This window comes from Aegilops tauschii, chromosome 7 (assembly GCF_002575655.3).
Source record: "Aegilops tauschii subsp. strangulata cultivar AL8/78 chromosome 7, Aet v6.0, whole genome shotgun sequence".
Taxonomy (NCBI): Eukaryota; Viridiplantae; Streptophyta; class Magnoliopsida; order Poales; family Poaceae; genus Aegilops; species Aegilops tauschii.
Window position 1 is genome coordinate 292,641,487 of NC_053041.3, and position 26,505 is coordinate 292,667,991.

The following is a 26,505-nucleotide window of genomic DNA, read 5'->3' on the forward strand; positions in this document are numbered from 1 at the left end:
TTTTTCGTGCTGACTCCGCTGGTGAGTATATCTCTAAGATGTTGCGTCGTGTCCTTGCTGAGCAGGGTACTCTTGCCCAGTTCTCTTGTCCTGGTGCTCATGCTCAGAATGGTGTGTCTGAGCGCAAGCATCGTCACCTTCTTGAGACGGCTCGTGCTATGATGATCGCCGCCTCTCTTCCGCCTCATTTTTGGGCCGAGGCTATCTCCACTTCTGTCTATCTCATCAACCTTCAGCCATCTGCTGCTTTGCAGGGTGGTGTTCCTTTTGAGCGTCTGTTTGATCGCTCTTCCGATTATTCGATGCTTCGCTTGTTTGGTTGTGTTTGCTATGTTCTTCTTGCCCCTCGCGAACGCACCAAACTGACCGCTCAGTCTGTTGAGTGTGTCTTCTTAGGCTACAGTGATGAGCATAAGGGCTATCGTTGTTGGGATCCTGTCGGTCGTCGGATGCGTATCTCTTGAGATGTGACTTTTGATGAGTCTCGTCCTTTTTACCCACGCCCATCTTCCTCGGTCTTTTCAGTGGAGGATATCTCTTTTCTCACTTTTCCTGACTCCCCTATCACTCCCGTCGCGCCTATGCCTATTCGTCCCACTCCCTCTGCTTCTCCACCCCTCGTCGATTCACCGCCACCATCTTCCCCGGTCTCCTCACCCAGCATGTCCCCGGATTCTACACCTTCATCTCCGGTGACTTCTTCGTCGCCACCCCCTGATTCTACCTTGGTGTCCTTCCCTTGTTCCATCTCTTCCTCAGCATTACACTCGTCGTTCACGACCTGTGGATGCTTCCTTCGATGAGTCGTCCTCTTCCTCTCAGCCTACTTATGGCTTGCGTTCTCGTCCTCGTCCGCCTATTGATCGCTTTGGATTTCCCACCGCTGGTGCTGCTGTTCTTGAGCCGACTTCTTACCGTCAGGCTGTTCATCCTGAATGGCAGTTTGCGATGGCGGAGGAGATTGCTGCTCTTGAACGCACTGGTACCTGGGATCTTGTTTCTCTTCCTCCCGGAGTCCGTCCCATCACTTGTAAGTGGGTCTACAAGGTTAAGACTCGCTCCGATGGTTCTCTTGAGCGTCACAAAGCTCGTCTCGTGGCTCGTGGTTTTCAGCAGGAGCATGGTCGTGATTATGACGAGACTTTTGCTCCTGTGGCCCATATGACCACTATTCGTACACTTCTTGCCGTTGCCTCTGCACGCCACTGGTCTATATCTCAGCTTGATGTTAAGAATGCCTTTCTTAATGGTGAGCTGCGTGAGGAGGTGTACATGCAGCCACCACCTGGGTATTCTGTTCCTGATGGCATGGTGTGTCGTCTTCGTCGCTCTCTCTATGGCCTTAAACAAGCCCCTCGCGCCTGGTTTGAGCGTTTTGCTTCTGTGGTCACTACTGCTGGTTTTTCAGCAAGTGCTCATGATCCCGCATTGTTTATTCACCTTTCTCCTCGTGGCCGGACTCTTCTTCTTCTCTATGTTGATGATATGGTCATCACTGGGGATGACCCCGAGTATATTGCCTTTGTAAAGGCCCGTCTTAGTGAGCAGTTTCTTATGTCTGATCTTGGACCTCTTCGCTATTTTCTTGGGATTGAAGTCTCTTCTACCTCTGATGGCTTTTTTATATCCCAGGAAAAGTATATCCAGGATCTTCTTGCTCGTGCTGCTCTTTCTGACGAGCGCGCTGTTGAGACTCCTATGGAGCTCAATGTTCACCTTCGTGCTACTGATGGTGATCCTCTCCCTGACCCGACGTGTTATCGTCATCTCGTTGGCAGTCTTGTCTATCTAGCTGTCACTCGTCCGGACATCTCTTATCCGGTTCATATTCTGAGTCAGTTTGTTTCTGCTCCCACATCGGTTCATTATAGTCATCTCCTTCGTGTTCTCCGATATCTTCGGAGCACGATCTCTCACCGTCTCTTCTTTCCTAGCTCCAGTTCTTTATAGCTTCAGGCCTATGCGGATGCTACGTGGGCTAGTGATCCTTCTGATCGCCGTTTGCTTTCTGCTTACTGTGTTTTTCTTGGCGGTTCTCTCATTGCCTGGAAGACGAAGAAACAGATTGCAGTTTCCCGTTCGAGTGCTGAGGCTGAGTTGCGAGCTATGGCTCTTTTGACGGCAGAGGTGACTTGGTTACGGTGGTTACTTCAGGACTTTGGTGTTTCTGTCACTACACCGACTATGCTCTTATCTGACAGTACAGGTGCTATTAGCATTGCGCGCGATCCTGTGAAACATGAGCTCACCAAGCATATTGGTGTTGATGCTTTCTATGTGCGCGCTGCTGTGCAGGATCAGGTCGTTGCTCTTCAGTATGTGCCTTCCGAGTTACAGTTGGCGGATTTCCTGACGAAGGCCCAGACTAGAGCACAACATGGCTTTCATCTCTCCAAACTCAGTGTTGTTCCTCCACCATGAGTTTGAGGGGGGTGTTAGAGTTATAATATAAGTCATGTATACCCCTTTGTATTTATCCCGTAGTATAAGGGGTTTCCTGCATATGTACCACACCTGTACATGTATATATATCGGCCTATGGCCTCATGGGAATACAAGTTGCTTATTCCTAACAAAATCAGCAGGCAAAGCAAGTGTTTTTTGCAATGTCTACATTTACCGTTCGTACTAGTAACTCATGGCTAACAACTAATCTTATTGGGTGAGTTCTGCTAGCAATTTTATAAGCAATCACAGGATACTTTGATGCAGGGATGCTCTTGTAGCTCAACTCCGTTGGTGCTAAATTAATAAAAATAAGTCCTTTTTTTGCAGTCCAAGTGTATTTCTACTCTCTGTTTTCTCCATGATCCTTTTATATTCTGGCAAAATGCAGGCTGTTCTTGAGAAACAAAGTTATATTCTCCTCTCACGGAGTGATGTTGAAAGTTTAATGTGTCTGGACCCTGCAAATGCTTCTTTGCAAAACTCTTTTGGTCAACTTGATAACGACATTCCAGATGCAGGAATTGAAGTGGAGATTGAACTAAGTGATCTCCTATTGGATATGTGCCCGATAAAACAGGTATATTTTGTCATGTTCAAACTTTTTAGTACTTATGCATTTTCCTTTTTTTGGTGTGTGTGTGTGGGTGGGGGGGGGGGGGGGGGAGGGGGTGTGAATTTGCATGCACATGCATTTTAATCCATAAGTTATGTGCTATTATTCTGCTAGTCGATATATTTTCATGGTTTTTTTCTCCTGAGGCATGCACTAACAGGTTCCAGTTGTTGATGTTAGAGAAGAAGATATACACCACAATTCTAGTTTGATCATGTCTTCAAAGCTGATAATGTTCTAGACTTTTGGCTGATACGCCTTATCTTTGAAAGCTGACAATGTTACCAGATTCGCAGTGTGCTCAATTCGCAAGTTGTGATCCATCACTTTCTACGAATTGGATTCGGATTCGAGGGGGGTATACATCTCTGGTTCGCGAATCTGATAACCGATTCATGAATCAGATTACTCTGATTCAGTAGCTCCCCATTTGGTAGTCCGATTAGTTACGCTTAACAAGTTCTAAAAGTGATGAGACATTTTCTCTTAAATAGAAAACCAAAATTGCTGCTAATCTAGAAAGCCCACTTCAGCCCAATAGCCACTTCACATGGCCTACCTTTCTAGGCATTGCCTCTTGTAGAATGTGGAGAAGGAGCGTACCAGCAGCGAGCATGTCCTGGAGTGAGGGTCAGACAAATGAGAGAAAGGGATTCTGGATTTGAATGAATGAGAGATGGAATAGAATAGAACAGGAGAAAAGAGAGGACAAAGATGCATGCAGTGTTTTGTTTTTAACTGGTTGTACAGACCCACGTGTCTTGTCTGATACGGAGTATTATATAGTGAAGATGTACTCTTCTCTCTCAATTACATGCGGGGTCAAGATTGTATGAACCTACACGCCATGGCCTTCTCATCATTCGTGCTGATGTACACTGGTTCTATATATTTTAGTACTGAAAGATAGTCGGAGATGACCAATTTCACACGTTGATTTGATTTGATGTTTACCTTCTCTACTCTGTTCCGAAGATCTCTGCATATATCTCTAAGCACCCGCGTGGCTGAGGAGCTCAAACACATGCACAAAATACAGTCTCATATAAGATACATACTTATTACTTGTACATAATATTTACTGTGGAAGGGACAATTTGAACTTTTTTATTTCAAGAGGTGTTATTATAGTCTTGAAATGTGAGAGACATTGGGCAGTATATGATTATAATGCTAATTGTTAACTGTTATTCTTGGTATGCAGGAAAACTTGATCCATGATGACCAGAAATTGATATTGCTGGCATCTCTTAGCGACTCCTTGGAATATTTAGCAGATTCAGTTGAAAGGTAAACCTATTGTTTCACTCGTTTAGCTACCCATCTTGTTGAACTACAGTTCCATTCCACTGATATCCACTAGAGGGGCAAATAGGGTAGATTCAGTTAGTGCACTAGAACATTGTGCGAATACATCTGATTCCAGTCACACCCTATTAAAGAATACTCCCTTTGTCCCACAACATAAGTTGTTTTTGCAAGCTACATTGTGGGACGGAGGGAGTAGTTAGCAATCATATAATACTTAATCCTTTTTGCTGATCTTCTTGGTTGTATCATCGCTTATGATCTGTCATCGCGAGAATTCCTGTGCTGCATGCTTATGGTTTTGCCTCCTTTGAACTTTCAGGCTTGGTGAGTCATTTATAAGTCCATCCACCATCTCAGAAAACAAAAGTGACATACACCAAAGTCACCATACTCGCACAACTAGTGCAATTCCGAAAAGCCTTGCGTCTCTTGCTAATGAGTACAGAAGGCTAGCAACTGATTGTGTTAGAGTCTTGAGATTGGAAATGCAGTTGGAGACAATATATCACATGCAGGTAATAGTACTCAAGTTTATGATGGTATTACTCTGTTGTTATTGATGGATTTATCACATGTCAATAATTTTCTTGCAAACATTCAGGAAATGACAAAAAGAGAATATGTAGAAGATCAAGACGCTGAAGATCCTGATGACTTCATCATCTCTCTTACAACTCAGGTAGGCCAGCCCACGTTAGTATGAGTACAACTTTAGTGTTCTTTAGAGCCAACATATGATTGTTTTTACTGTAGAATCTTATTACATAGGGGAGTATTTACTGACTTAAGTAAAACAATCTAAAGATGATGCTTTCAACTAACCGTTATATCCACAAATGGAAATAAGTAAGCACTTGCGAAAAGTTACCACAATGCCAAACTGTATATAAAAGAGTAAATTGCACTAGGAACCCGTGATCAGTTTAGCCCTGCAACTTGCAAAAAGCTAAATTCAACACTGTAAACATGACACAGGGGTACGTCCAAATTTGCCAACAGGCAAGCCATAGGAATGCATATTGATTATTTGTTCTTTGCCTGTAGTTAGATCGGCAGATAATACATTCTTCAAAAATAGAACCCTAGTATTCACAGGAATTTGCGCTCAAATAGTCATTATTGGTTGGGTGCTGAGTAGGGATTAATCGGTGAATCGGCCATTTAACTGAATTTATCGGTAACCCATTCATCTAGAGGTTAACCAGGGCCATATCTGCATATCCTAGGCTATATGGCAACATGCAATGTACTAAGGTCCCCTTTGTTTGGGCTGCAGATTCCCTAGAATCCCCTGGCTCTATATTCCTGAGAATCAGCTGTGGCTCTGGATTCCTGAGAATCAGAATCTGGCTGTTTGTTTACCCAGTTATTGGTCAGATGTAGGAGCTATGGGTGTTGTGAAATGTCAGTAAAAAAAACGGATTATTTTTTCTAGAATTGTCATGATGGTAGGAATATACCATCCGATATATGAAAATGACACATAACATCCAAAATAAGCAACATCCATCATAGTCTTATATACGAAATATATCATCCAAAATATGGACCAACCATCATAGGCTTGCATACGTACACATATCATCCAAAATATACACTTACCATCGTAGTCTTGTCAACTAATATGTGAAACTATACTTGATCTGCCAACAATCCATTAGCAATCGCCTCGCGAGTTGCTTGCATGGTCGCATCATCACCAACCACAATGTTGGAAGCATGGCCTATGGGTTGGGGATGTATGGGTAACTTGGCATTTTTAGTAAAATATGCCATTTCATCTTGAACACACCAAATGCACGCTCAATGACTTTGCGTAGAGATGAATATGCAAAGTTAAATTCCGACACATGGTACTATTGCCCTTTGTATGTAGCTAAAAATCCATCACAATTGGGATAGCTGATGTGGAGTGGAACTCCTAAGGCCGATCTTTCACGATTTTGAGGGGGATCCCAAGAAGAACACGAAGAACACGAGAGGGAAAACACTCAAATAGACAAAAATCAATCACATATGTGCTAGATCCACATACACAAAGGGGAGATACAAGATCCAAAGTCAACACAAGAGGGTACAAAGGGTAGCTAGTTCATCCCAATCCTTGAAGGAGAGAGGTCTTGAATCCTTGGAGGATCTTCCCACAAGGGGGTCTTGAATCCACTTGGGAGATCTTCTCACATGGAGGCCTTGATCTCCATGGGAGTAGGGGTAAGTGGATGAGCAAAGCTCTATCTCAATGTTGAGCTATCACAATGCTAACCCTAAAACGTTGGTGGTAGCAGCTTCATGGCCTTCCTCCAAGTACTTGATCACAGACAAGGTCTCCGCTTGAGGTAGTAGCCATGTCTCACATGTGGAGTATGTAAGTTCGGAGAGGAGCGAGTTCACCTCGGCTTCGATAGCCCTTGCTCGAGCTCTAGTCATTGGTTCACGTGGTGTGTGGGGAGACGAAGGTAGGTCCATGGGGATGACCGTAGGATGCTCCGCGTCGTCTCCCCCCTTCCCTTGGGAAAGATCTGACCTCGGATCGAAAATCTCATCACCATGGAAGGGAGATAGATCCTTGACATTGAAGATGTCGCTCACGTTGTACTTGTCGCGTGGAATGGCGATCTTGTATGCATTGTTGTTGTAGCGTGCTAGCACCTTGAAGGGTCCGTTGGCGGAAGGTAGTAGCTTGGACTTGCGCTCGTTCGGGAAACAGTCCTTCTGAAGGTGTATCCACACAAGATCTCCTAGGTTGAATATCATGGGGTGCTTGTTGATGTTGAGCTTGGTCGCGAGTCGTTGTACTTGGCGCTCGATTGCTTGTCGTGTTTCTTCATGCACCTTCTTGAGATAAGTTGCTCGTGCACTCACGTCCATGTTAGTGCGCTCTTGTAGTGGTAGCGGTAGAATGTCCTCACGTCCATGTTAGTGCGCTCTTGTAGTGGTAGCGGTAGAATGTCCGATGAGGATAACAGGTTGAATCCGTAGACTACCTCGAAGGGGGACTTGCCGGTAGTAGAATGTCTTGCTCGACCTCGATTGTAGGCGTACTCGGCGATGGGTAAGCATTCCTCCCACTCCTTGATGTTCTTGATGAGCACGCAGAGGAGAGTAGATAGCGTTCAGTTTATGACCTCCGTTTGCCCGCCGGTTTGCGGATGTTATGCCGATGAGAAGGGCAGTTTGATTCCGAGCTTGGCACATAGTGTCTTCCAAAAGTAGCTAAGGAACTTGACGTCGCGGTCCGACACAATAGTCTTGGGCACTCCATGCAATCCTAAGATTTCCCTGCAAAAGAGATTTGCAACATGTGAAGCATCATCTATCTTGTTGCACGGAATGAAATGTGCCATCTTAGAGAAACAGTCCACAACAACAAATACCGAATCTTTTCCATTTTGAGTTCTAGGCAAACCAAGCACAAAGTCCATACTAATATCTTCCCATGGGTGATACGGAATAGGAAGTGGCATATATAGACCATGGGATTGAGCTTTAGACTTAGCTTTGTGACATGTAGAGCATCGGTTGGTGTAGCGTGAGACGTCACAGAACATCTTGGCCCAAATGTAGTTGTTGGAGAGCGTTACGTACATCTTGTTGCGTCCAAAGTTTATCATAAGTCCTCCGCCGTAAGCCTCTTGCAGAAGCAACAAATGAAGAGAAGACTCGGGTATACAAAGCTTGTTAGCTTGCATTAGATAATCATCCTTGGTATAAATCGCTCCCGAGTTTTATGCGGAATAACAAATGAAGCATCATGCGCGTACAAGTTTTTAATGTGCTCAAATCCTATGACATTCAATTCAAGTTGGGTTACAAGCATGCATTTGCGTGAAAGAGCGTCCGTCACAACATTTTCCTTACCCTTGATGTACTTGATCACATAAGGAAATGACTCAATGAACTCACTTCATTTGGCATGTCGCTTATTCAATTTCGTTTGACCCTTAAGGTATTTAAGCGTTTCATAATCCGTATGAAGAACAGATTCATGAGGACGAAGATAATGCTCTCAAATATGCAAGACTAATCAAAGCATACAACTCTTTGTCATAAATGGGATAGTTAAGTTGTGCTTCGGATTCCCCCCTGCTAAAGTATGCTATAGGGTGCTTCTCTTGCATCAACACGCCTCCTATGCCATTACCACTAGCGTCGCAATGCACTTCAAAAGTTTTATTGAAGTTGGGTAAGGCAAGTAATGGAGCATGCGTAAGCAAGTTTTTAAGCTCATGGAATGCGGTGTCTTGGGAAGGACCCCAAACAAATGGTGCATTCTTCTTAATGCGTGCAATGGTGATGCAATAGTGCTAAAGTACTTGATGAATTGACGATAGAAACCGGCTAGACCAAGAAAACTACGCACTTGTTGCAGATTGGTTTGTTGTGGCCAAGTTTTAATTGCGTCACCGTTGAGATGTTGGACATAGGAACCTAAGAGGAGATGGCACACGGACATAGGAACCACATCACACTTCGAGGTGTCTTCATAGGTCCAATCTTGAATGATACTTGCACGGTGTGCTCCACTTGAATGGTGCCGGAGTCGCTAAGCCATTGGACCTTGTAGGAGCAAGGATATCTTATCTTTACCAATTGTAGCATGGAATATAGCTCTTCGCTTGTCAAATTGTGGCAACTTCCTCCGTCGATGATGACCTTGACGGAGCGTCCGTAGATGCCTGCTTTGGTGTGGAAGATATGACAACGTTGGTCTTCGTCTTGTTGGTGTTGAAGTGTCAAGACCTTGAAGACAACAAGAGCAGGGCTCAAGTCACTGTCACAAAAAGACTTGATCGTCTTCATCTTCATTCACTTGACGGTGCATTATCATGTGCTCAAGTGCTTCCATTTCTTTCTCACTCATAGAGTCATAGGTGCTGGTCTCATCCGTTTGAGTAGGTGATGATGAAGCTCAGGGCTTATAGTTGCTTGTAGTAGGAGGACGACTTGAAGATGTCGAAGGTTTCTTGTAGCTTGACTTGTCATCGTTGCTTGGTGATGCTTTAGTCGAGGGAGAAGGCGTCGTAGTCGTTGAAGCTTGATTGTATGAACAGTAGGTCTTGGAGGAATACTTGGCGTACTTGTTGTTGTCTTGCACTTGTCGTTCCGCCTTGGTAGCTTGGTGCACTAGCTCGAGAAGATTTGTGTGCGGTTGGAAATCGGTGATCTTCTTGATAGGGTGGTTGAGTCCATTCAAGAACTGTGCCACATCTTCGGTGACATTGGCTCGTATCATGGCAATCTCCATCTCTTTGTAGTACTCCTCAACGGACTTGGTGCCTTGCTTGAGAAGTTGCAGTTTCTTGAAGAGATCTCTACTATAGTAAGTAGGCACAAAACGCGCTCTCATGACCTCCTTCATTTGATTCCATGTTGTGATGGGTGGGTCACCTTTTGCTTCACGCCACTCAATGACTTGCTCCCACCAAATGAGGACATAATCTTGGAACTCAAGTGAGGCTATGGTGATTTTTTTCTCTTAGTCGTAGTTGTGAAGGCGAAATATCTTGTCGTCCTTCAATGCCCATGAGAGGTAGTCTTCAGGGTCGTTGCTACTTGAGAACTTTGGCATGTTGAACTTGAGCTTTTCGTAGCGTTGCTCTTCATTGTGTAGGTGACGATGGTGTTGACGCTCTCGTCTTGGTGGAGGGTCTTGAACTGCTTGCTCCTCGTGCTCTGCTTGATTAACTTAACGTCAAGGGCGTGGAATTCTTGAACGGTTCTTCAACTCTTGGCGCTCCTCAAGGCGTGCGGCTTCGTCTTGTCGCTCTCGTCGGAGGGGCTCTTGTTGTTCACGCACACGGCGGTTGCGGTCGTTGACGGCTCTTGTGGCTTTGCGCAGGGCACGTTGAGCTTCTAGGGCTTGTTCCTCACGGTGTTGTCGTTCTTGTTGTAGAGCGTCGCCGTCTTGGTTTTCTTGTTCTTGGCGCTGTGGAACTTGCTCTTGGCGACGGTTACGTTCACGCTCCTTAACGCGGTCTTGCAAACCATTGCCATGGAAAGGATTGTCGGAAGCTTGATGATCTTGATGCGCTTGGCGACGAGGCGAACAAACTTGTGGGAGGCTTGCGTCCGAAGATGAATCCGAAGAATGTAGGCTTGAGTGGCGCCGTCATGATGATGATGAAGTTGTAGAAGAACGGTTGACCATCAAGGTGCGGAACTCGTCCATTTGTGATGACAGCTTCTTGTCGAGGTAGTCTCTTGTTCTTGCTTCGGAGTGCCTCAAGTCGGTGGCGAGTTGCTCGACGCGGTCGCTCAAAGCTTCATTAGGTTGATACAAAGCTCTTTGCGCACCAAATAGTTGATTCTTGGTGACGTAGTTGTTTGGCTCTTCTTCTTGCTCGTCGAAGAGAGGGTTTGTAGAAGTACTCGGTCTATCCATCGTCTCAAGCAAATATGTTAGTGAAAGAAAGGAAAGAACCAGACCAAATGTACCTTATCCGATGTTGAAGATGGATCAATGATCATCCAATTCGGTATTATGGAAATAGCACAATTGGTACCGAATCTTGTCAATTCTCACACTTACACAAATAAAGCTTTTGGAGTAGCTTGGTGAGGATGGTGGCACAAAATTTATGCAATTGTTAGTAAGATTCAATAATGTTGAAAGAGATTCACAAATTTGCAAGTGAAACACAAGTGACATAACGTCAAGGGAAATATTGTTCAACAAGTCTCAAGTGACATAACGTCAAGGGAAATATTGTTCAACAAGTCTCAAGTGACATAACATAAAGGGAAGTATAGTTCAATAAGTCTCAAGCGACATAACATAAAGGGAAATATTGTTCAACAAATCTCAAGCGACATAACATAAAGGAAGGAAATAACACTTTCATGATCACATGTCTAAAGTGTGATCCTAACACCTATTTCGCTAGTCTTCATATTGTTAAAGAAGCAACGATTTTCAAACTTAGCAAACAACTTGGTTGCTGTGAAGTACTCATCAGTTCCTTCATCTGCTCCACATGCCACAAGTTCTTCCATTATCTTTTCAATTTCAATGGCAATACTATTCTGTTTGAGTTCATTGCGGCATCCTCACTAATCAAGTGGTCAACCATGCGATTGAATACCTTTGAACAGGATTCTTTTTGTTGGAGCTTCCATATATCTTTCCAGGCTCCTTCTTTGCCTTTTTGGCTTGGGTAGTTTGCACTTCTTCCTCCTTGGTTTCGTCATCTTCAACATTGTGCACTTCAGCATGCTCACAACCTGGCATCATAGAACTTTCTATAGTAACATTGATGTTCTACATGATACTCAACTGCTCCAAATTTTCAGACCACATTTACGTAACTGCAAGAAGTCCTTGTTTTCCTGACTGAATAAATTGTTTGACACTTGTCAAAAAAATAAAATCTAGTGCAATATTAGCTAAAACACAGTTTGATCTTACGAACATGACTTACTTCGCCGGCTTTTTTCCACCAGTCATCATTAGTGTTAGCTTTAGTTTTGATTAATATTTGTACAGAAACAACCGAAGGATTACGTATAGGAAATGTGAGCACTAACTTCTCATATTGGACTCCTCATGTCTCTCTCGGTGTCAATGTCACCCGTAGGATCACCCAACCGAAGGATTACGTATAGGAAATGTGAGCACTAACTTCTCATATTGGACTCCTCATGTCTCTCTCGGTGTCAATGTCACCCGTAGGATCACCCAACTTATCAACACCTTCGTCATCGGACATGTTGATAGGTGATGAGGAACACTAGATGAGAAGAAAGAAAACACATGCCAGATCTGTTTGGCTACTTCTAGATGCTTCCACTCTAGTGTAGTATTTCTTTCCTTTTCTTTTCTATCCTATCTACTGTTTTCTAGAGTCTTCTAGTTGTGAGTAGCTATGAGTAGAATGGTGAAACTTACATAATGTTTTCTAGAGTATTCCAGCTATAAGTAGAAGTATGTGAAGGCTTCCCAAAGCCCTATAAATAGAGGTCCTCGCCTCTACTTTGGAGGCAGACTATGTACCCCTACCTATAATAGAACTTGTTGTTTTTATCTAAGATCTTGGAGTAGATCTTGTGCCCTAGGAGTTCTGGATTGAACCCTTGCTGCCTATCAACCTACATTCGCCTCTAGAGCGATATCTAGCGCAGCACGTTGAAGCTGTTCCTTCAACACTTGTGCTGTACACATTGTAGCAGCAAGGTGGAGTTGCTCCTCCACAAACTTTGTGCTGCTTCAGGTGGTATCAGAGTCTCGTTGACCCATACTAGTTCTTGCTGTCCTCTTCGAGAGTAAGTTGCAGCAAGCAATGGAGCAATTGGAGAAGAGGATGGATGCTGCTGAACAACAAATCAAAGAGCTGCGTGAAGATCTTAATAGGAGATTTGACCAGCTGGTTGAGATGATAAGAAAGGGTGTCCCCCCTGCTACCAATGAAGGAGATTCATCTAAAGAAGAGGAAGATGTTCATCAAGGAAGAAGGAGAGGTAATCTTGAAGCAAGACCGCCACGACAACATGTTGTTCAACGTGCTTCAAGAAGGCCAATTTATGTTGAGGCTTCTGAAGGTGAAGAATATGATGATGCCCTTGAAGAGCCAAATCTCTACGCATATCGGAGAGCACCCAACCCTACATATGCAAGAGATACATACAAGGTGGAGTTGCTCCTCCACAAACTTTGTGTTGCTTCAATAGGAGATGCTCCTCCACTAGCAAAGGAGGCATGCCAGACTTCTCTCTTAATGCCTTACCCTGAGTAAACAAAGGAGGACAAAAACAAAATTGAGATGGATTACACTGATAGTTCTTGGCCAAATTATCACATAGAAAGGCAGATGCAAACCTTGGGTGGAGCTAGAAAAAGGAGGCAGACGGACAGTAACGCATCTCCACTCTTCAGTAAGAGTAACTGCAACGGAAGTCGGATAGTCGAGCTACCTTGCCATTATTCTTCCGCTACCTGACTCAGGAGGCATTGTATACCATGGGGTTGAACCGTTGCAGCTGGCAGGACAACATCTGGGAAGGTGCTGGAGACCCATGGAACACTCACCAGTCAGTGCAGCCTCTGACTGAAAGACTCAGAAAAGGTCTCGGAGGATCTGTGTTGCGCGTAGAGTTTAGAAGGCACCCACTTCAGTTTCTGGAGCAGCAGTCCAATAAAGTTGGGCTGGCCGGGACACCAGGACCGCGTGGTGCAAAGCCGTCACTCACGGGGGCGTGGTGGGAGGATCGGGTGATCGGATGATCTGGAGCGTTAAATGAGCGGATCGAATGGTTCAGAGCCTCAAAACACTGTGAGAGGATGTAGTTGGCTTAGTTCTTAATTTAATCCTTACCGAAATTTATAAGAGTTTGTTTAGGCTAAATTTTTGAATAGGTACATTATTAAAAGTGAAACAGGAGTATCGATTTGGATCCATATGCATCTAGATAAAAATTCAAGTTTATATTTTGTACTCACACATCACATAGTGCACATTAAGTAATGCTGCATTCTTCAATTTACTGATATTATTGGGCCCTTTAACATGTGCTGGGCTTTACAATGTGACAGATTGCACGTAGGGATGAAGAAATGGCTCCTTACATCGCAGAATCAAAAAGGAACTATGTATTTGGTGGGATTTCTAGTGTTGCTGCTAATGCATCAATAAAGGTTTGTTCCGAATCACTGCTTATTCTTCTTGTTATAAGCCTGTACTGTCAAAGCAGATTCCAGATATCCTACTTACGGTTGTTCAATTATGAAAGGCACTCGCACTAATGAAGTCCATCAACCTGTTGGGAGTTCAACAAATATGCAGAAACTCGATAGCACTAGAACAGGTAGTACTTTCATTTGCAGTAATAGTTTTTGATAGATCAAGTAGATGGCCGATTCCATAGTCACATGTGTAAATTATTTCTCTCTATGCAGGCACTTGCAGCCATACCTTCCATTGATAGTGAGGCAGTCCAACAGAGATTAGATCGTGTTCGGACATTCTATGAGCTACTAAACCTGCCTTTCGAGGTACACTAATAACAATACCACGCACCCATAGTCGTGTTTTTTTTTTCTTTTTTTGCGAATGTAGTTGTGTTTTTCTTTGAAGCTTTAATCACCCTATTCCTCAATGTGCAGTCTTTGCTTGGGTTCATTGCTGAACAGGAATATATTTTTTCTGCAAAAGAGTAGGCGTGTCGAATATTTTTGATTTACATTGTCATTTTTTTTGGTTAACCATATTTAGTTTGATGTTACTTTGTTTGTGTAGATACTTGAGCATACTAAAGGTCAATGTACCTGGTAGAGAGATACCAATGGATGCTGAACGACGTATCTCACAGATTTTGAGTCATTAAATTGAATTGGGCAAGATGATTTTAGCTATAACTGGTGGCAGATGTCTCACTGTATCTTTCTCGGCTTTCTTTGTAGTTGTAGTTAATTTTGTTATTTCTGTTTGGTTTTTTCTTTTGATGTCTATGGTGTAGGTAATGTGTTATTTGTTGTCTCATTCACTGTAAATTTGTAGTGCTTTGACTGAAACGCTCATTCTTGATCGTTGTAAATGTGTAATCTTTTGGACGTAATTTTAATAAAATTCCCAGATTCATGTGTTCCGTTATTCAAATTGTTGCCGCCACATAGCACATGGTAAATAGTCACCACAAATGTGCCAATTGTGGCCACGAATTTAAGACCAATTGTGAGCCATGGGCTAGCAAATTGTGGCGAGCCATAGTTTCTAGTTTTAAAGAAAGACACTAAAAGGTACTCCCTCCATTAACAAATATAAGACGTTATAGATATTTTAATATGGACTATATATTGACTGATGAGTGAATAGACGCACTAAAATGTGTATATACATTCAATTCTGAAAAAAAAAATTATAACATTGTATATTTGTGAATGAAGGGAGTATTTGATCTTTATTTTTACCTAATATTAAAGGAAGGAAGCTTTCATAGTTCTTCATACGTCATCCTTTTATATCTGTTGATTTTATGTTGATCATAAAGATTGATGAATGGTATTTAAAAGAAGATTTAAGTTCCATCCGGTTCCTTTGGTCTGTCCTCCCTCTATACTCCTATTGCACGTACGCACAGTATGCCTCCTGGCTTTACGCCTGATTTTTTCCTAGGCCACGCTGGTTCACCTATCCACAAACGCAGTCATGGCAGTTGAATTTTGTTGTAAACGCAACCATGGCGACCCATGTGAGGCGAGGCATGGCGATGCAGCCCGGTCAACGCGGATGGGCTCGATGCAGAGGGGGCGTCGGCTCCAGGTGATGCAGCGAAACGACAGGATCGGGTGCAGCTGTTCGAGTTGGGTGGGATCCGTGGCAGGAGGCAGGTTCGGGCGGCAGAGGGCTGAATCCGGTCGATGGGGCGACCTGCAGGTGAGCGGCGGCAGCGGCTTGGGATGGTGGCGAAGCTGCATCTCGGGCGGCGCCATGGCTCCCTGTGCAGAGAAAACGAGACGAGGGGGAGGTCAGGGAGGAGTAGCAGGAGGAGGGAAGGAAAATAAGGCGGTGGAGAAGGCCTTGCTCCCCTGAGAGCTCGGCTGGCGGCGATCGCCGAGGCGGCGGCGTTGGCTGTAGCGGGAGAGCTGCACGTACAAGCTCTGGAAGGGGCGCACTAACTCGATGGGGGCGGCGTTCTTGACCTGAGGTGGGCGGCAGTGCGCGAGTTCCCAGCCCCAGCCTCCCAGTGAGGTTGGTCGCTGACGATGGTTACGGCAAAGGCCTTGGTGTACAACAGTGGACGACGACTGGATGGATCCAAAGACCATGTTGGGGTCGACGGGTGGGTCGCATCGGCGTAGATGGCGACCATGCTGCTACGTTGGCCCACCACGATTGATCAAGCCCAGAAACCTCACAAACTTTCAGTGGATACTTGTTCCGATGGTGTGATCTCTTCAGTTTGGCGACGCTATTGTTTCTATGCTGAATTTGTTTTGTGTGCTGCTTTGTGCGGTGAAAAGAAGAGGATCAGCTGGGGCGTGTTTGGTTACCGTTGTGAACAATTCCTGCATCGCATACACTTCTCAACCCAGCCTGGTTGAGCAAAAAACATGCCCTAGTACGCCATCTGCAAGTTGTTTGGTTGTTTGCATCTAGTGTCCCTGCATTAAGTAATACGCAAGTGCACTTTGTTTGGTTGCCTGCATTGGCCCAAGCGGCACATGAATACGACATTTGGTTGCATACGACGTACATGTTGTGCTTACCTTATACCCTAGTTGGTGAGCTTACCCACAATGATCACACCTAGCACACCAACGCTACAACACAGCAATGTCGATGAACTGGGCGAAGATGATGAAGTTCTTCAGCTTCAGCCCAAACTGACGATCCACCTTAACACCTCCAACCTTGCCACTGTCAACACTGCTGCCTCCGTGCTTTCGCACCCAGTCGGAGTAAGCTTGTTCTGCTGCCTGCCTAGTCTTGAACCCTCTATGACTGCTGTTGCTATACGATGCCACTTGTGCACTGGCTTCTTCCCATGAACTGTAAACCCCTGGAGCCTTACCAATGAACACGACATACCACTTGCCCTAGCAATGCACGAGAGCAAGCGTTGAAGCATCAAATCAATGGAGCACACAAATAGCAAGCAAAGTAGCACACAAACAACAATGGAGCAGAAGAGAAGAAGTAAAGCATGCATGATCATACGGCATAGCAAGCTCTACCTAGCAAGTGTTCTCATCCCATGAGGCGCCGCTAAGGTCTCTTAGCTTGGACACTTGGATCCATCGACCTCTCCACTTCCTCAGGTGGTTGTACACCTGGGTGGCAGACACCTCCTGCCCACAGAACTCGAACACCTGCTTCGCAACGGTGTTCAAGTGCACCTCCTTGAAGCCCTTGTCAGTCCTAACTCCACTAGAGATGAGCTCACACATCTTGTTCAGCACGAACGTGGACATGAACGGCTGCCACTTCATGTTGTTCGGCCTATCATCCTTCTTTGCCTTTGCTGTTGCTACCTTGAGTGTAGCGGCAGCAGCAGCAGGAGTTGGCTCAACGAGCACTACTGGTACATAGACGGAATCAGACGCGAACACCTCTGAATAAGGTGCCATCTCGGACATAGGATGCGAGTCCTCGACAAACGATGGAGCAAACTGGCTGTCGGACAGGACAAGGGCCTGACTAAGATCTTGCGTCTGCGTGGTCATGTCCTACAATCGTAGCACGCATTGATAATAAGCATAGCACACAACATACCGGACAATCCATGAAAGCAGGAGCATACATGCACATGGTTCATCACTATCATAGCAAACACATGTTTCATCACTATCATACTAAGCACATATGGTTCATCGCTATCATATTAAGCATACCAAACAATCTATGAGTACGAACATACATCTACAACAAACAACATGCTACAAATGGACCACCAATAGCTACAAATCATAGATCTAAGCACGAATCAATACAAGCACAAGGTTCAACTTCAAACTCTACTACTAATCTAGCCTACCACATGCTTGAACATCTAGCCCTATCACAAATTGCAACCGCAGCATAGCAATCAACCATATGAGCTCACAGATCAGACCACTAATCAACCATGCATCTAGATCAAACCCTAACTGCAGCTCAGATCTATCTAGAAGGAACAAAGAGAAAGGGGTATTGAACTCACAGAGGCCATGGCTGCAGCTCGAGGACGAGGGGGGACAGTCGTGGACGATCAACGCCGACCGGTGAAGAAGCGTCGACGCCGTGGACCGCTGGCCGATGAAGATGCGCCGCTTACCTGCTCGTCGGTGCCGATGCGCGTCGGCGGGAAAGCTCGAACAGAGGGATAATGGTGGCGGGAGTTGGGGCGGTGAGGGAGGGGGCTAGGGTGGACTCGGCGGGAGGTGAGCCGAAATCCTCCCGCCGATTTTTCGGCGACGCGGGCAAGCTCGCGCCATCTCCCTGGTCGCACAGGGAGAGAAGCGCGTCGCCCGAGCCAGGCTCGCGAGCTACCGCCGATTCGGGCGTTTCCCCTGGGCCTGGCCTGGACGTGCTTTAAGTTCCGTGTAATGCAGGCCGCACAGTAAACGTAGGCAATCAAACGGGCCAAGTTCTTTCCGTGCGGGCCAGGCGGGGCCATATGCAGGCAACCAAACACGCCCCTAGAGAATAAGAGAGAAAGTGAGAGAGGTTGAGATGAATTTCTGTGTGTTGCTCCTCCGGGCATGTGTATACTGCCTTTTGTGCAGTTGCTTGGCCAAGTTTGCTGCTGCTGAAGAGACAATGTGGGAGAATGTCTTGAAATTGTTACTATGTGAGGTGCTGAAAACTTGTACGGGGAGAGACATATATGTGAGAAAAAGATTGATTTGCTCCCTGGTACATGCACAAAGCTGGCTACTGGATTGATGCTTCTCGTGGTGATGACCTGCAACAACAAGCTGGATAGATGGAAAATGAAGCAGTGCCACGGGATATTTATTAGTTTTCGTATGGTCATGATGCAGAGGCTAGGAGAACTATCTCACTATCTCTTTCATTATCACAAAAATAGTACAGGTTGTTCCTTGTCATTTTATGTCATTGTTTAGCTTTGGGTGTTTCCTGGTAATTTCTACTTTGTGTTTCTTTCTTTGGTAGATGATCATAAGCTATAATATGCTACTAGATGTAGGGTTTGATATTGCCACAGTCAACCTGGATATCTCTTCTCAGGTTATGCTAGCTAGCATATGTTGCAACACAAAAAATGCTGATAAATTTCGATCATGCAGACATAGCATATATATGCTTGATCGGCCCATTGATCTCCAGACAAAGGTATGCTCTTAACAAAATAAATTTGATCATAATTTGTATTGATAATTTTTCTCACTGTTCCCAACAACAGACTGAATAATTTTGCAAGGACAGATGTTATGTAAAGAAAATAAAATCCTTAGAAGAAAAGTAAGCCCCCTTGCAATATAATATAGAACAGAGTTTTTCAATCTTTTAATGCTGGTAATACAATTCATAGCTTAGGTTGTTTGCTTTCAACATGTAGTTAACTAACAGCAATGACATTGTCATCTATGAATATATATGAATAAAAAAATCGGTGGTACAGTCATTTAGTTTGCTGCAATTCTCCCTGTGAAATGCCTTTTGTACGTCGAAGTTTGTGTAGGTTTTTAATGTTTTGCATATATATACTTTCCCTACCTAAAATGACAATGACTATAGAGAATCTTGGATAATGTACATGTCTAATGCCTCAAGTGTGTACTATTTTTTGAGGAATCCTCAAGTGGGCAATCTTTGGAAATAAGTTAGTTATATATACTTTCATGCATCTAACTATTTAACAGTATATTTCAAGTTGCATATATTTTGTTCGTGTGGGCTATTCTGGAATTATTTTTCCGGCAATCCTCACAAAATAAGCGGTCATAAAGAATCTATGTGACTATTTTAGAATCATTGTTCAATTCTTAGTGCCCAAGCCTCTAATTTTGGTTGCCGATTTACTTGGCAAATTATATTTGAAATGCCAGCACCAGTTCGGTTGATGAAGGAGGTGTCTATAGGCGAGACGCTAACCGACGACACCCACTCAACGCGGCAGAGCCATCCCCCCCGATGATCTCATTCCATTATTGATGGCCAACGCCCTCGTCGTTCCACCTACACAAAGTTCAACTGCCACGGGCCGGCGAGGGCGGAAGGAGGGTAAGCGACGATGTAGGTGGGCCGTTGTGTTGACATATAGGACGTGCACCAGTGTGTGCGGGGGTGGGGAGAGGCTGAGTTATTTTTTTTCTCCCGTTGCAATGCACGGGCATATTTCCTAGTAATTAAAAAGAAAAGAGTAGTAGGTCAAGCGTATATTTGTGAATGAAGAGAGTATCTGATGACTCTAAAGGAAAATAGTAATAGGTACAATTGAAAGGCAACAAGTCTCAGATGACCAGTTAAACATAAATTACATAAAAAATCATATTGGTTAAGTCTCAATACAATGAAAAGACAAAAAGGCATAAACAACCAGTTAAAATTAAATTACATACAAAAATCATATTGATCTCTTTTCCGTTGAACATGGAGCAAGGGAAGGACACGCCTGCAAAAGTTCTTGTCATACTAGTCTTTGAATAAACATGGTCTAGTAAATGCTGAAGTAATATTAGTTTGGGGCATCACTCTGTGTAGCGTCACTATAAAAAAAATACACTTCCGTGATGATACGTGTTTGTCATAGTAGGTCACGTTTTCTGTCATGCATGTACATCCATGACAATTTTATGACAGAATCAAGATAGTCATACCTGTGCTGTCGTAGAAGTGTTCCATGACATTACCAAAAATTATCATCACGGAAGTGTCCACTTCCATGACGATAAATCACGCGTCACATAAATGCTTTCGTCAAGGGTGACCGACACGTGGCATCCACCGTAACGGAACGCCGTTAAGCTATCGGGTCCGGTTTTGGATCCGATAACCCATTAACAGCCCCGACCAATGGAGATTTTCCACGTGTAAAATCATCATTGGCTGGAGGAAACACGTGTCGGCTCACCGTTGGGACAGATGTCATCCACTCATTGGACCCAAAGCGCCTATGATACGTCGACACGTGGCACGGCCCAACAGAGGCCCATTCCTGTGAAAAGGCCGGCCCGTTTGACTTGGTCAAAAGATGGCGGGCCGGCCCATGACAAGCCTGTTAGCGGCCTGTTCGCATATAGCCCATTTACAGCCCGCTAACCCAGGGCCCGTTTACGGCCTATCCGAATTAGGCCCAGTATCGTCATCTGGGCCGTCCAATATAATTCCAGCCCATTTTAACTTCCGGCCCATGTATGGCCCATGACGTCTTTCGGCCCATATGAGGCCCTTAGTAACTCTCGGCCCATTAATGGCCCGTGGTAAAACTGATGAACAGTGTATCACTTTATACCCATTAACGGCCCAATATTTCGTTGGGCCGTTTCCAGCCCATGTTATCTTTCGGCCTTCTCAGGGCCCATTTATTCTTGGGCTCATTTCCAGCATTCGTTTACTTACGGCCCGTTACTGTCATTTTCTGCTTGTGGGCCAAATTCAGCCCGTGGTTACAGTCGGCCCGTTTGTGGCCCGTTAATATGTTAGGCCGTTTTCATAGCGTCATCAAATACGGCCGATTAACGACGGCCCGTTATGGTCGGCCCATGAACGGACGATTTCAACTCTAGCCCATTTACGGCCATAATGTGGTCTGTTATTGGCCCATGTTTGGCCAACCGATCATACGGCCCATAGAAGGCCCATTGATGATACGGCCCGTAGAAGGCCCATTGTGTCTACGACCCGTATAAGGCCCATTGTTTCTACGCCGCAGAAGGCCCATTGTTTCTACGGCCCTTAGAAGGCGCATTGTTTCTACGACCCATAGGAGGCCCATGTTAACTACAGTAAATATGTAGCCCATGGTTATTATGGCCTAGTTTTAAAAAATAGGTTATTGCGGCCACTAGCAAACCGCGGAAAAAGAACCGCACTGCCTACAAGAAAACAAATAAACAAGACAATAAGGAAATAAATAAGCAAGCAACTTACGCTAGGCTATCACGGCTATTACACATATTACATCCACTGGGCATCAAAGTTCGCCACCAGTGCAAATATAGGGAACAAAGCAGCATATAAACGCCACAGCAAAACAAGTCCAGAACTGAAACCACTTCAGAAGAGCTCAAGAAACAATATCCTGGGTACCCATAATGCTGGCAAGATGCTTAGCAAGCTTATTAACTTTCTCTTGTTTGGCGCTTAAATCCTCCAGCACTTGCTGTTGCACCAGAAAGTATGCATCTGAATTCTATAGGGACTTCCTCAGTCCTTCGGCTTCCTGTCGCATAACATCTTATCGATGTCTTTCAACTTGAAGTTTATAATCAAGAAGCCGGACTGATTCAGGCAGCGAGTTCGAAGAGCTGATGCCAGCAGTAGTAGCCAGTAACTCGAACACTACATCAAGACATGACTTTGGGGTTGTCTCAGTGTCTTCAATATAGTTTTTATCAGCTTTCTTGGAGACCAACAGGGATGTCTCACTATCTTGAACCTTATCTGCATTATTTCCTTTACCATTGCATAACGGGGTACTCTTCTCCAATATTTTATCCGCGTTCTAAAAGAGAAACAAACACATCACAGGTTTACAATGTAGTATATGAAACTCATTTTGGTAAACCAGTTCAGTAGTAAGGTGGACAGGATAACAGCATGAAACAAACATATATCTATGTAGTATGGTCACTGTATGGTCTATATCATTCTAGTTTATGTTGCCAAATCAAGATAGATACAGTTTGAATCATATCTATTTAAGACAAAGCAGCATAGACAGAATATAAGTGTGGGAAACTACACAGCAATAACAACACTTGTAATGTGCATGGCATGAGAACATAACTGTTTATTCAATTGAAACTGAAATCAACATAGAGCAAGTTAAAACAGCAAACACGTTAAAGAAACAGGTTTAAAACATACCTGTTGCGCCATTGGAGTTTCAATTGCATCCTTCAAATTTGAAATTAGTTGGTATGAGTAAATACAGTGATGCAAGAGCAAAGTAGTATGAACCATAGCTACGGAACCTGACCTGAGAACAATTCTTCTTCTGCTTTAAGCGTTGACTTGGGGTTCGGAGTGGTGGTCCTCGTGCTTTGGGCACTGCAGTTGCCTTACTAACTGCTCGTGTTTGGGTGCTCTGTGATGGAGACGGTGCTGTGTCAACGGGAACTGGGTTACTATCTGCTGGGGTTGGGGTTAGAAGGGGTGTAGCTGGTTCTCTGTCCAACTGGATAGGGGTACAATCTGCGTGGGTTATGTGTGGTGGGGCTGGTTCTTGGGCAAGTACAACTGTGGTTCTATCTCCATCGACAGGTAGCACGATCTTTTCTGAAGACCGTGTTTTACTCCCACAGATACTGCCATCACCCCCTCCAATCAAAATGGCTGATAAATAAGAAAAGTAATTGAATGTACAGACATTGTAAGATAGACAGGTGCAATGGATAGTAGGGAAGAAAACAGGGCATGAGATAATTCACATTTATGTTGTCTAACCAAACAGAATAGCAGGACATAATTTCACATATATGGTGGCTAATTAAACAGGATAGCATGACACAATTTCACATGTATGATGGCTAACTAAACAGGATAGAATGACATACTTCAAAATATGATGACTATGTAAACAGGATGACATGATATAACTATACGATGTGTCTATTAAAGTGGTTGGCATGCCATAAATCACAAATATGTCGTCGATGGAAACATGATGGCATGATATAATTCACGGATAGAATGACATAATTCAAAATATGATGACTATGTGAATAGGATGAGATGATATAACTATATTATGTCTTTAGAAAATGGGTTGGCATGCCATAATTCAGATACATGCTGTCTATGTAAACATCATGGCATGATATAATTCAAATATATGATTCATATACTAAGGAAGTGAGCAGAGGGCAATCGCATATATGATGTGTCAACTAAGGAGATGGCATTCAATATCGTGTATATGATGTAAAAACTAAGCATTGCAATATAACATATGCATGATATGAGTAATATAACCCTGCCAAGTTTGAGCATACACCTCAGGGGGATAATAGGACTGGTCATCTGCCTCTGAATCCTCCTCTGAAGAGCTATCTGTAACCAGCATGATATCTGCTTCAGCAGGTAGCATTGTCTGCTCTGAAGACCTTGTTTTCACTCCAGATTTCTCCATCACCAATTCAAATGGCTGATGCACATGAAGAGCAGTTGAATATACAAACATTGTCGACGAAAGCAATGAGAAATACAAAAAAAGGACGACATGATATAATTCACATATATGACGCTTGGCTAAACAGCATGGCATTGCATAATTCACATATATAATGCCTTGCAACAAGATAGCATTGCATAATTCACATATATAATGTCTTGCAACAAGATGGCATTGCATAATTCACATATATGGTAATTAGACACTAAACAGGTGGCATTCGCAAAAAGCATGTCTAAACTAAGCAAATGACATAGCAATGCAAGATACCATACGCACGGTATGAGCAACATAACCCTGCCAAGTTAGAGCATGCACCTCGGGGGGGATAGGACTGGTCATCTATCTCTGAATCCTCCTCTGAGGAGCTATCTGTAACCAGCAAGACATGCGCTTCGTCAGATAGCATTGTCTGCTCTGAAGACCTTGTTTCCACTCCAGATTTTTCCGTGACCGTGCCGAATGGCTGATGCACAGAAAGAGTAATTGAATGTACTAAAATTGTTGACAAATTTAACACGTAATAAAAATATGATGTCATGATATAATTCACATATAAGATGACTGGCTAACCAGGGTGGCATTGCAAAATTCACATATATGATGCCTGGCTAAACAAGGTGGCATTGCATGATTCACATATATGATAAATAAACTAAACATATGGCATTGACACAAAGCATGTCTAAACTAAGCAGATGACATCTTTGATGTATACAGTAAGCAATGCAAGGCACCATATGCATGATATTACCAACATCAGCATGCCAAGTTAAAGCGAAGACCTCATGGGGTAGACATGAGTGGTCTTCTGCTTTTGAATCCCCCTCGGAACAGTTATCTTCCTCTTGATTACGATCCGAAATGGGTGGAGGGGGGCTGCCTTTGCGCCCACCATGGAGCGACGTCTGCATGAAATTTTATTGTCACACAAGGCTCATCTCTTTTGCTCTACATGTTCAGTTCCATTGTGTACAATAACTGACATGCATAGGAATAAAACATAGTGAGATTATGTAAGGAGTGCATGCACAAATCCAGAGTGATGGTAGCAAACTGTGGATAGACCCAAAACCAATGATAACAGGCAGATAATTGCTTTAGTTAAAAAATACAGATAATGGCTCCTTTAATGTTTGTTTGCACCCAACATGAAACTCATAGTAGACACCCGAGATTAACCAGATAGTAGACAGAGTGCTGATTGCTGCCCCAATATGTACCCCACAACCATTTAAAAACTCAAGTTTCAACATAAGTTTGGACCTGACTCGGAGTCTAATAGGTGAACACGACGATAAAGTAGCATGTCATTATTTTAAGTGATGCATAACGTAAGCAGACACGGAAGAGTGCGACCTCTCTTGCGGACCTGTGTGGTCCTCAAGGTCATCTGCTCAGTTGATGATGGTAATGCAGTTGTCGTGGCTGCCGGCGGCGGGGAAGAAGATCTGAGGCGGCGAAAGACAGTCTGGAGAGCGGATCCCTGCTGTGGTGAACCCTTCCGTCGTTGGAGCAGCTGAGCTGGGGTGGAACACAGCACCGCAGGAGCAGGACAAACCACACAAGGTTTTCTTTGACACATATCTGTAACAAAAGTAATTGTGTAAGGGCTTGTTTGAATTTGAGGATTCTAACAGTGCAGGGATAGGAAATAGACAGGAATAGGATAGAATGCACGTGCAAAACAGAGAATTTAAAAACACAGGATTTCTGCCAATTTGGGTGTTTGGTTCACAAGAATTGGAAGATCACAGGATGCAAAGAAGCATGGTGAGATTAAGTCAAACCACAAGAAAATGTATGGTTATAATGCTATTATGCTACTATCTCTTAGTCTTGTGCTTCATGAATAGGAATTTGAAAATGAGGACAAGTGGAAATTAAAATTCCTACGGTTTTTCTTTCAAGGAGACACTAAAGGAACAAATCCTACAGTTTTCCTTTGCTCCATTCCTTTGCACCAAATTAATGAAAAGTAGTACCATATGAAACTTTCCAATCCCTATATTTTTCATTCACTTTTCCTTTCAAGTACTGACGATTCTAGTAGGCAGGCTTGAGCAAGGAAAAGCCTACACTAAAAAAATGTTTTTGTGCTACTTCTATTACTTTGGACCCAGGCCACTGCCCTACTAGCTCAACTCCCAGGGCCATCGACAAATGCACAGCTCAAACGCGCAAAGCTAAATAATGATGGCGTTCAAGAGAGTCCATCACGGATAGCTAAGTTGCCTGGTACCTCACTGCTTGTCATATAGTAGGATAAAATAATCATATTTCCCGTTACTCCGTGTGCTCAGTGGACAATATATATAACATGTAGAGTAAAAAAGATATGCAACAAGTGCACAACCTCT

The 26,505-nt window shown here is 43.9% G+C and overlaps 1 protein-coding gene across 1 annotated transcript in view; it reads left to right on the forward strand.

Annotated features, from left to right (window-relative positions):
- The window catches only part of LOC109763773 (exocyst complex component SEC8), a 50,284-nt gene extending 35,329 nt beyond the window's left edge, over nucleotides 1–14,955 (forward strand). Inside the window, exons 18-26 of the mRNA XM_020322629.3 lie at nucleotides 2,837–3,025; nucleotides 4,266–4,351; nucleotides 4,692–4,887; nucleotides 4,974–5,051; nucleotides 13,899–14,000; nucleotides 14,096–14,170; nucleotides 14,262–14,357; nucleotides 14,469–14,518; nucleotides 14,602–14,955. Coding sequence (XP_020178218.3) covers nucleotides 2,837–3,025; nucleotides 4,266–4,351; nucleotides 4,692–4,887; nucleotides 4,974–5,051; nucleotides 13,899–14,000; nucleotides 14,096–14,170; nucleotides 14,262–14,357; nucleotides 14,469–14,518; nucleotides 14,602–14,689 — 960 coding nt within the window. The 3' untranslated portion in view covers nucleotides 14,690–14,955. The remainder of the gene's footprint in view (nucleotides 1–2,836; nucleotides 3,026–4,265; nucleotides 4,352–4,691; nucleotides 4,888–4,973; nucleotides 5,052–13,898; nucleotides 14,001–14,095; nucleotides 14,171–14,261; nucleotides 14,358–14,468; nucleotides 14,519–14,601) is intronic.
- The last annotated feature ends 11,550 nt before the right edge of the window (nucleotides 14,956–26,505 follow it).